At 40.8% G+C, this 10,284-nt stretch overlaps 1 protein-coding gene across 1 annotated transcript; it reads left to right on the forward strand.

The window, feature by feature from the left end:
- The first annotated feature begins 3,575 nt into the window (after nucleotides 1-3,575).
- LOC126378415 (uncharacterized) lies at nucleotides 3,576-9,528 on the forward strand. Its single transcript, XM_050026764.1, has 4 exons — nucleotides 3,576-5,450; nucleotides 6,759-6,921; nucleotides 7,197-7,317; nucleotides 8,436-9,528. Exons 1-4 carry the CDS (start codon nucleotides 4,414-4,416, stop codon nucleotides 8,657-8,659), a joined length of 1,545 nt encoding a protein of 514 aa, XP_049882721.1. The 5' UTR covers nucleotides 3,576-4,413; the 3' UTR covers nucleotides 8,660-9,528.
- Nucleotides 9,529-10,284: the final 756 nt, after the last annotated feature.

The raw sequence follows: 10,284 nt of genomic DNA on the forward strand, positions 1-10,284 counted from the left end.
AACAAAAATGTAATTAAAATCAGTCAATGAAAACCACACAAGCTTCGCCGTATAGTTTTATATACTTTCTTTTGTGTGAGAGTATAATAATAATATGCCTGTCGATTACCCGTCCCTTTCCTTTTCGGCGGATAAGACAATGACAGGTATGACTTAAAATAAAATTAGATGGTGTATACTGGAATCAGCACTATTATCTCATCATCAACATCAGCCCATTCAAATTCAAATTCAAAAATATCTTTATTCAGTAGGTAACATAGTTACACTTTGAATCGTCAATTTTTACATAACGAACGTCTCATCCGCCTAAAACTACTGCAGCTTCTCACAACCTGTATAGCCGGGGAAAAGAAGCTGCAAGAAAAACCTCGGCACAGGGCCCTAGACGTTCTTTTTAAAAAAAATAAAAATAAACATAAAATATTGATATACAATTGAGTAATTTAGCTGCCTAATATCAGTTCTCAGACAGTTAATCCCATGCATTCATATCTTCTAAATAATCACTAACTTTATAATAACCTTTTTTGTAAAGTTTTTGTTTAACTACTTTCTTAAAGCAGTTGAAAGGCAAATTCTGAATGTCAATGGGAATCTTATTGTAAAAACGTATACATTGCCCCTTAAAAGATTTAGTAATCTTATGTAATCGACTGACTTGTAAAGCAAGTTTATTTTTATTCCGGGTATTAACAATATGCCGATCGCTATTTTTTGCAAATAATCCTATATGTTTTTTTACATATATTAAGTTTTCAAAGATATATTGTGATGCCATAGTTAAAATATTAATTTCTTTAAATTTATTTCTAAGTGACATCTTGGGTCCCAATTTGTAAATCGCCCGAATGGCCCGCTTTTGCAGAACAAAAATGCTGTTCACATCTGCAGCATGACCCCACTGCTGGGGCACAGGCCTTCCCTATGGATGCATAGGGAGATCGGGCCTTAAACCATCACGCGGGCCCAGTGCGGATTGATGGTTATTAACGACTGCTAATGCAGCCGGGACCAATGGCTTAACGTGCCTTCCGAAGCACGGAGGAGCTCGAAATGAAATGAAATTTTTTTGTGGTCATGCACCCATCTTATGACCGGCCTTTGCGAATGTTGCTTAACTTCAACAATCGCAGACCGAGCGCGTTTACCGCTGCGCCACCGAGCTGCTCACTATTATCTAGTCTCGCCCCAATAAAGGTGTGCAACCCCTGCTCACATCTGCCGCCGGCGCAGCTGTCTGCGACCGTTACAGCACGTGCCCTTCCAATTTCAAATTATTATTGAAAGCTCGCAGTATGCATTACCTTTACTTAGGTAAGTAGGCACTTTCGAAGTTATTGTGTTTCATAGCGAAACGAAGCGATACGTCTGTCCAACGCCTTAACGTGCCTGCCGAAGCACGGGTCATCTTACTTTCGGACAATCAGGTGATCAACCTATAATGTACTAACCAAATTAGGGACCACAGAGTTATTTTTGGGATATGTCCCCACCGGGAATCGAACCCGCGACCTCTAGATCGTGAGCCCAACGCTCAACCACTGAACCACGGAGGCTGTACGGCGTAATGTTGGTATATATTGTTATTGTTGTTATGAATTCTGTCGATTTAAATGTTCTTTCATTCTTAAGTAGGAGAGAGACAAAAATTTTTAAAAAGAGATGGAAACATGACGATAGCAGCTGCATTGAGCGCAGCAAGCAGGTGCAATAAAAAATATGCATAAACTTATAAAAAAAAATATGCATTTCAGTTTTAAGGTCGTAAAAAGTTTAATTTTAGATGCGGTTTTTTATGAGTTTAGATATTTTATGAGTAAAATTAAAGATAAGTACGTGAGGCCTCTCACTTTGAGGTCGCAGGTTCGAATCGTAAAATCGTAACAACAGTATTGTTAATTAAATCAAGTACTTAGTTACTATTGTTATATTGCTTACTGATACTTGAAGTCTTATGTAGTACTTAAACCATTTTTGCATGGTTTGTAACTGTTTATTAATTTTGCAAAATAAATGATTTGATTTGAATCCAGCACAGACCTAAACCAATGATTGTCGAAATCATGTTTGGATCATAAAAGAATCACGTGCTGAGCATAATATAAAAAGTAAGTGCGCAATGCAAGCTAATGTCAAATAGCAATTGCTTTCTTAGATGAATTGCTTTGATGAGGCCATTTTATCCCTGTTTCTCATTTTCCGAATCTTATTTCCATTTCTAACATACATACATAAACAGCCTATATACGTCCCACTGCTGGGCACAGGCCTCCCCTCAATCAACCGGAGGGGGTATGGAGCATACTCCACCACGCAGCTCCAATGCGGGTTGGCGGAGGTGTTTTTACGGCTAATAGCCGGGACCAACGGCTTAACGTGCCCTCCGAAGTACGGAATCATCTTACTTTTTCGGACAATCAGGTGATTCAAGCCTGAAAAGTCCTTACTAAACAAAGGACAGTCTCACAAAGTGATTTCGACAATGTCCCCATCGAGAATCGAACCCGGACCTCCAGATCGTGAGCCTAACGCTCTAACCATTAGACCACGGAGGCTGTCTTCCATTTCTAAATTTAACGTAAAATATAGATTTTTCCAGTTTAATTTAAAATAGTCTTTTTTAAATCTAAAATATCAAAACCCGTGCTATAACAGTACGCATTAGGCAGCACATTGATGAGATTTTTGTACATTTTTTTTTGACGTGACTTATTGTAGATTTGCCGCGGATGGCATTAACTACTTTAGCCGGACACATGGGGAGCGCTGAAGGCTCTCACCCGGTACAAAATTTAAGACAACAGGCTGGCCTGAGCGTGCCCAGTTGGATTTTTGTATGAAGTGTCCGGGGTGTGGTACTGAATTTGGATATTTTGGGTCTTCATTCAAAATCTACCGACACCCGTACTCTCACCCCATGACAAAAAAATAAATAAAAAAAAGCTCATTCAATAATTGCACAATAGCAACGTACATGCAAACATTAACTCACTCACCCTTTTATTTCTTAAGCGTTAAAGTCCAAAGCTGTATAAACATATCTTTATGAGCTCCACCATTTTCAATTTGACAAACACATGAAAAAGTCATTTACAACCTTCTGACGTTTATGTTAGGTTGGAAATAGAAATAAGTGTTTTAGGGTTCGGTATTTAAAATGAAGGAGACGCCTGCGTTTGCGCATCTGTCATTACATTACTCTTTTTTGCTTTTTGGCGTAGATAGACACATTTCACGTCTGTATTTCCTATCGTGGTAGGCAGAAACTCAATTTGCCAAAAGAGAATTGGCAGCTTCACTCGATCAGACCGAACACTCCATACCATCATATCATCTCATTCTTACTATGTGCCTAATGTATTAATATTGTTAATTTTATCTCTCTCGCTAATCTAAGAAATGCCTGTTCATACTAACTTTTAAATACGGAACCAAAAACAGGAAACCCAAACTCCCTCTTGGCCATTTTTATTTGAATTCCGAATAGCGCGTGCTACAAGGGCGCGCGCGCGCCATTTCCGATCTTTTTTTTTGAAAAAGGAATCCCTTTCAGTTGACGGTTGACCGTTTAGAGAGCGAGACGCGAAACGTAACGTTTTTGAAATATAAAATAAGGTTTTAGTTTTAGTGAATAAAGTTTAAGTGAAAATAAGTTATTTACTTAAGTGATTTTTGGTGTGTGTTTTGTTAGAAATATTGTAAGTTAAGTGCAGCATAAGAATTGCGAAGATTAACAGTGAAAAGAATCCAAAAAATATATTTATTGAAATAGGTACTTAAACAGAAATCTGAGTTTTAAGAAGGCAGTATTTAAAAGACTATTCTTGGTTATACTTTACAGACAAAAACGGAATTTAATATCAACAGAAGCACAAATTATTAGTGTCTTTAATGTTTTATTAAACTATAGGGGTTTTCAGTTAAGTATGTACTTCTGGCCTTCCGATGATGTTTTCCAAGACAATAAATGTCTTTAACATAAAAGTGACTATACTGACGACTATAGCCTAATTGGGGTAGTCAGAGGTACATCCATCGCAAAATGAACTAAGTACTCCTTATCAAGCTTTAGAACAAACACATTTATTACTACTATTTATATAGACAGGTCGAAACAGGACCTACACCCCACGTATAATTAGAAATAGCAATAAAATTGCATTAAGAAAGCAAACGCACGTAACCGTTGCAAAATAAATTGATAGTTAGTTTTAAGAACTGCAGAGAAACCCTCATAAAACGAAGGGGTCACAAAAATGCACAATGCTTGAGTTATCACCAACAATAATGACGCAAACCACCAGCGCTTAACGGTTACGCTTTGCAAACACCCCAAAGGAACTATGGTCAAAGACTCCAAGATATAAATTTATAGCTAATAAGTCTTAGGGGAACCATTACGCTTACAAGATGGACTCGCCAAAAATTGTCTACAAATACTATTCCAACCCCGCTTTCTGCGGCCAGAGTGAACAAAGATGCAGGACCCAAAGAATGACACCCATAGGAGCGTCGCCACGAAAAAACGTAGAAATCTCAACCAGAATCCACCGAACGGACATCTCGGATAATCCTCTAAGGCTACTGAGAGATGAGCCACCGGCATTACCACCGAAACCAGCTAAATACCTGAACAGAAGTTTCCAAAGACAGTCGTCTTTGATTTGTAAACCGACCAGGAGTGTCGTGCGGTCGAGAACTAGGAGTGAGGACTTAGAAATGGCACAGTTCAAAAGGGACAGACGCTCGAAGTACGATAGGAACGCTGAAAGCGACGATGGACTCGAAGACTCCAGACTAAAACACAGATACGAAGTCATAAGAGACGACTTTGATGACTTGGTGGATTATTCACCGACGAAAAAAAGGATAGTACAAGCAGAATCGCACGAAGTGTTAGAATACAACGTTGATGGCCCAGACGACAACGAACTGAAAGAAATACCCACGGAAATAGTCAAAACTGTAAACGGAAAGATGCATAGATACGCAATAGTGGCGACAGAAGACGAAGAACCAAGGAAATGCAACGTAACCTTCACGTCTCCGGCGATGTCGAAGAAGAACTTAATAGCGACGCAGAAACTGCACGAGTTGCTATCAACGCCAAGAAAACTCAAGAGTTACGCCAGCCAGCCGTCAGTGAGGATCACTCCAAACAAGTCAATAGACAGTCCAAGGCATCATACCCCAAGGAGCATCATATCCAGCACTCCTCACGTGACTCCATCGAAGTCTTGTGCTAATCTGTCAATAGCAAGACAAACTTCGCCGATTTCGCCAAAAGCTCAGAAGAACTTAAACTATGGTTTGCCAGAAGGCTTTGAGAGGCATGACGTGTTTGTGACGAGCTTCAGAACGGAGAAGGACAGGAGTTTTGAGGAAGTAGAGAGGAAAGAAAGTAAGAGGGACAGAAGTAAGAAGACCACTGCAGTTATTTCGCCGAGGTGAGTAGTTGGTTTTATTTCAATATACTTTCTCTTGTGCGGGTTGGATCAGTGACCGATTGTGTGTTCTATCGTGTGGTAGTATCGTGTGGTTTGTGAGGTGGATTACCAACCTCAGCAACCCTGCTCTCAGAGTTGTTATTGAGCCGCCAAAGGCCCCTTACATAGTTCATCTTCTTCGTCTTTCGTGTGGATTGTGAAGTGGATTACCAGCCTCATCAACTCTAGTCTTAGGGTTCTTATTAAGCCGCCAAAGGCCCTTGACATGGCTCATGTAACTACGTACTTACAACAGTAAGTAGTATCTAACCGGGACCAACGGCTTGACGTGCCTTCCGAAGCACGGTATCATCTTATTTTTCGGTGAATGAGATCATTTCAGCCTGCAATGTCCTAACCAACCAGGGAGAGTCTCACAGAGTTTTTTTTTGTTAGACGTGTCCCTTTCCCTACCAGGAATCGAACTCAGGGCCCTGTAGATCGTAAACCCAATACTCAACAACTGGGCAACGGAAGCCATTATAAATTAATGAATAAACACTTCTTCTTTCTGGTGTCAGGGTTATTACTAAGCCGCCAAAGGCCCCTGACTTGGCTCATGTAACGATTACGTACTTACATCAGTAAGTAGTAACCGGGACCAACGGCGTAACGTGCCTTCCGAAGCACGGATCGTCATACTTTCGGAAAATCAGGTGATCAGCCTGTAATGTCCTAACTAAACTAGGGATCACATTAAATAAATACTTTATTACACACGCAAACACAAAACAGCCTGGATAAACTAAAAGTAAGCAAAGGCGGCCTTATCGCCAAAAGTGATCTCTTCCAGACACCTTCGGTAGAGGATAAATATACTCATATACAGAATACGCGGAAACATAGATTTTACATAACTTATATTATAAAATGACAATATTAGTAGCACGCTTACCTCTCACTTTGAGGTCTTAGATTCGAATCCCAAAACAGGCCTAAACCAATGTGGAATTTGTTTTCGAAGTCATGTTTTAAATCATAAATGATTATCACGTGCTCAGCGGTGAAGGAAAACATTGTGAGGAAACCCACATTCCCGAGAAATGGGCTTCGGAGGTAAGCTGTATTGGGCTGGTTTTCCCTTCGCGGGTTGGAAGGTCAGGCAGGCAGTCGCTTCTGTATAAAACCGGTTCTGTCAAATCTTCAGGTTAGGTTAGGTCATGATATAATAGCAAAAAAAAAAAAATAGCAAAATCATACTGTCCATTATGTATTCTATTAAGTACTTACCTAATTAATTACTTACCTTGTTTTTTTTTTTTTTCACAGAGTGGCATCCCCCCCCTCAGAAGCCAACACGGACGAGACATACAAGTCTCTGTCCAACCTGAAGGCGGTCAACTCCGCGACTGCCTCTCTCACCATCGCAGCCCTGATGCTTACGCTGTGCGGAGGTCTAACTACTGGCCTGAGCTTCTACATGATGTACTCTGTAAGTATGGCCGTCTATGACAGTTTATGTCGAACTATGTCGTGGAGATCCTTGGGGGAGGCCTATGCCCAGCAGTGGGCGTCATACGGCTGATGATGATGTCGGTCTATGTCAGACTATGTCGGTCTATGTCAATCTGTGTTAGTAGTAACAACGTCCATGGTTCAGTGGTTAGATCGTTACGCTTATGTTCTATAAGAACTGGGTTCAATTACCGTTGTAAACATGTCTTTACATTTTTTATATTGTATTGTATTTTATGTTCTTACTTCCAGATGGGTCGCCGCTACTACTTAGATTTCGGCGTCTTGTCTGGGTTCACGTGTTTCTTGCTCGGTCTGCTGGGGTTCAGGTCGCGAAGACAGCAGCTGTTGCCCAACAGGAACTTCATATCTGGTGAGTGCATTGGTGCCTTAAATTGAGGAGCAACAGGTTGGCATGGGCTTGTAATGAGGAGAGATAAAAGGCATATAACGAGGAAAGTTATGAGCATGAATGTGGATGGATATCTTCTTCTTCTATCGTGGGGGTTGTGAGGCGGAGTACCAACCTCATCAACCCTGGTGTCAGGGTTACTATTGAGCCGCCAAAGGCATGAAATGGCTTCATGCATCGACTACTTACTTATGTCAGTAAGTAGTAACCGGGACCAACGGCTTAACCTGCCTTCCGAAGCACGGATCATCTTACTTTCGGACAATCAGGTGATCAGCCTATGGATGGATATAGGGGTAGGGGACGACCCAGGAAAGTGTGGAAGGATTGTGTGAAGGATATGTGTGTGAAAGGTGTGAGTACTGAGATGACCACTAACAACAGTGAATGGAAGAGGAATACATGACACGATAGATGGCGTTGTTCACTTTTAGAGTGACAATTTCCTTTGCAAGGAAATTTTGAACTTTTAGTAAAAGATTTACTTACAGTTTTAATGATTTTTATACCTATATGTGACAAGTGAGGAGCTCGGTGGCGCAGCGGTTAACGCGCTCGGTCTGCGATTGTTGAAGTAAAGCAACTTTCGCAAAGGCCGGTCATAGGATGGGTGACCACAAAAAAAAGTTTTCCTTTCGAGCTCCTCCGTGCTTCGGAAGGCACGTTAAGCCGTTGGTCCCGGCTGCATTAGCAGTCGTTAATAACCATCAATCCGCACTGGGCCCGCGTGATGGTTTAAGGCCCGATCTCCCTATCCATCCATAGGGAAGGCCCGTGCCCCAGCAGTGGGGACGTTAATGGGCTGATGATGATGATGATTTGACTAGTAATAGTAATTAAATAATTAGTCAGTGATTCACTTAATTTTCAATAAGTAATATTTACGTCAACTTACGTCATCAATGGGCTAGCAATGGCGGCTTGTCATAGGATTGACTATACCTGGTCTTCTTAAACCATAGATTAAGCAATTGGACCCGCCATTTTGAGGCTTATGATATTTTGCGTTCACGATAACGTTTTCGAAGAACTACCAACCTAAACATTTTTCCTAAGATCCGTTTCTGTTCACCTTTCAGGGTACATAGTCCTCTCATCATTCTCCCTGCTCAGCGCGTTCGGGCTACTGATCCTGCTGTCAGTTCAGCCGAAGCCAGGGACCCCCCTGAATGACATCACATCCGGAGCAGTGTGCGGGGTCAGCATACTATGTCTTTGTCTGGCCACGATGGGAGTGCTGGCTAGTTACTGCTGTGCGCGGGACCCACCTGATAATAGAGTGGGGACAGTAAGATGGTATTAGCACCGGGTGAAAGCCATAGAATAAGAAATAACATACTTACATACATAAACTCACGCCTATTTCCCACCGGGGTAAGCAGGTCTCTGCTGAACCAAACATTTTTGATCCAAACATGAATTCGACAACAAATTCGACAATCATTGGTTATACATTGTTTTAAGTTTACGCGGTTAATGGCCCCGATTCCTGCAGACACCGCCTAATTTTAAGTTATATCCGTCATTTTCATATCCGTCGAAAAGGAAAGGGACGGATGATTCACAGCTCTTAATTTTAGGAAGAATGAGTAAATGAATGAATAACCCGGACGAATCAAAAGGTACGTCGCTGGTATGCAATCCGTTTGACGTGCTGTCTACTTAACTGTGTCGGGTTATTGAAGGATGTAAAATTTTTAGACGGTTGGTTTAGATTTGTGCTTAAAATTGACGTGTGTTCCATTAATTTTATGTTTGTCGATTACCCGTCCCTTTCCTTTTCGGCGGATAAGAAAATGACAGATATAACTTAAAATAAAATTAGATGGTATTTACAGGAATTAGCACCATTATCATAATTAAAGCACATAATAACGGGTTCTTACCGCGTTTAAATAGGGATATGAGACTCCCGATATTTCGACACTGTTGCAAGTGCCATGATCACGGGATGACTGATGAAAAAATAATATGAAAGTTCGTCACCAAACTTGACATTTTGATATTCACCCACCCACTCCTAACTTAACCTATCGTATGTATTAAAAAAATGAGCTTTTTAATTTATAATATTTTATTGTAAGTTAATTTTACCAAAGTTTGTATTCTTACTAAACGGAACAATTGTTTTTTGTAATTTAATTTGGAAATCTGTTGCGAAAAATAAAGTCTTATTACGTACAAGTTTGTTTCATTAAGGTCAACATACAGGCGGACAACTCATGCCCATATCCCTAATGGGGTGAACAGGGCCATAAGCATAAATGCTACCGGGCGCAGATCTCATCCCCTCTGGGTCTTACTTTATGTTAGGTGGATTACAAACCCCATCAACCCTGGTGTCTGGGTTATTATTGAGCCGCCAAAGGCCCCTGACATGACTCATGTAACGAATACTAACTTACATCAGTAAGTAGTAACCGGGACCAACGGCTTAACGTGCCTTCCGAAGGATTGTCTTACATTCGTCCCCACCGGGATTTGAACCCGGGACCTCCGAATCGTGAGCCCCAGTAGCGGTTTTAGATAGGGCGCGGTGGGGCGATCGAGCGCCACCGGATAAAAGGGGCGCCGGAAGTTGCGGCGTTCCGCGTTTACAGTTCTTATCTGAAATAAAAAAAAATATAATGCGTAAAAAGGAACGCAAATTTTGACTTGTTATGACGGTCCGGTTTACGACAAGGTTAACAAATGTTTTGATTTGATCAATTAAAATTTCTCTCGCCTCTAGTCTCTGTGTACAAGTAGAAGCAGTAAAAAATAAGATTTATTTACATTTTAATTTTTAAAATATAATTACAAGCATTTATGAATATTTTGTTATGTTGTGAGACATAAATTATAGTTTCTAACATGTTTCTAACGCATCAGAAACGAAACGTAACACCACACAATTAAATGTCAATCTCAGCAAATGTCAGGCTTTTC

Source organism: Pectinophora gossypiella, chromosome 26 (assembly GCF_024362695.1).
Source record: "Pectinophora gossypiella chromosome 26, ilPecGoss1.1, whole genome shotgun sequence".
NCBI lineage: Eukaryota > Metazoa > Arthropoda > Insecta > Lepidoptera > Gelechiidae > Pectinophora > Pectinophora gossypiella.

Coding starts and splice junctions, on each gene's coding strand:
- LOC126378415 (XM_050026764.1), top strand. CDS start 4,414: ATGGACTCGCCAAAAATTGTCTACAAATACTATTCCAACCCCGCTTTC. Junction 5,451..6,758: donor ACTGCAGTTATTTCGCCGAG/GTGAGTAGTTGG, acceptor TTTTTTTCACAG/AGTGGCATCCCCCCCCTCAG. Junction 6,922..7,196: donor GCTTCTACATGATGTACTCT/GTAAGTATGGCC, acceptor TCTTACTTCCAG/ATGGGTCGCCGCTACTACTT.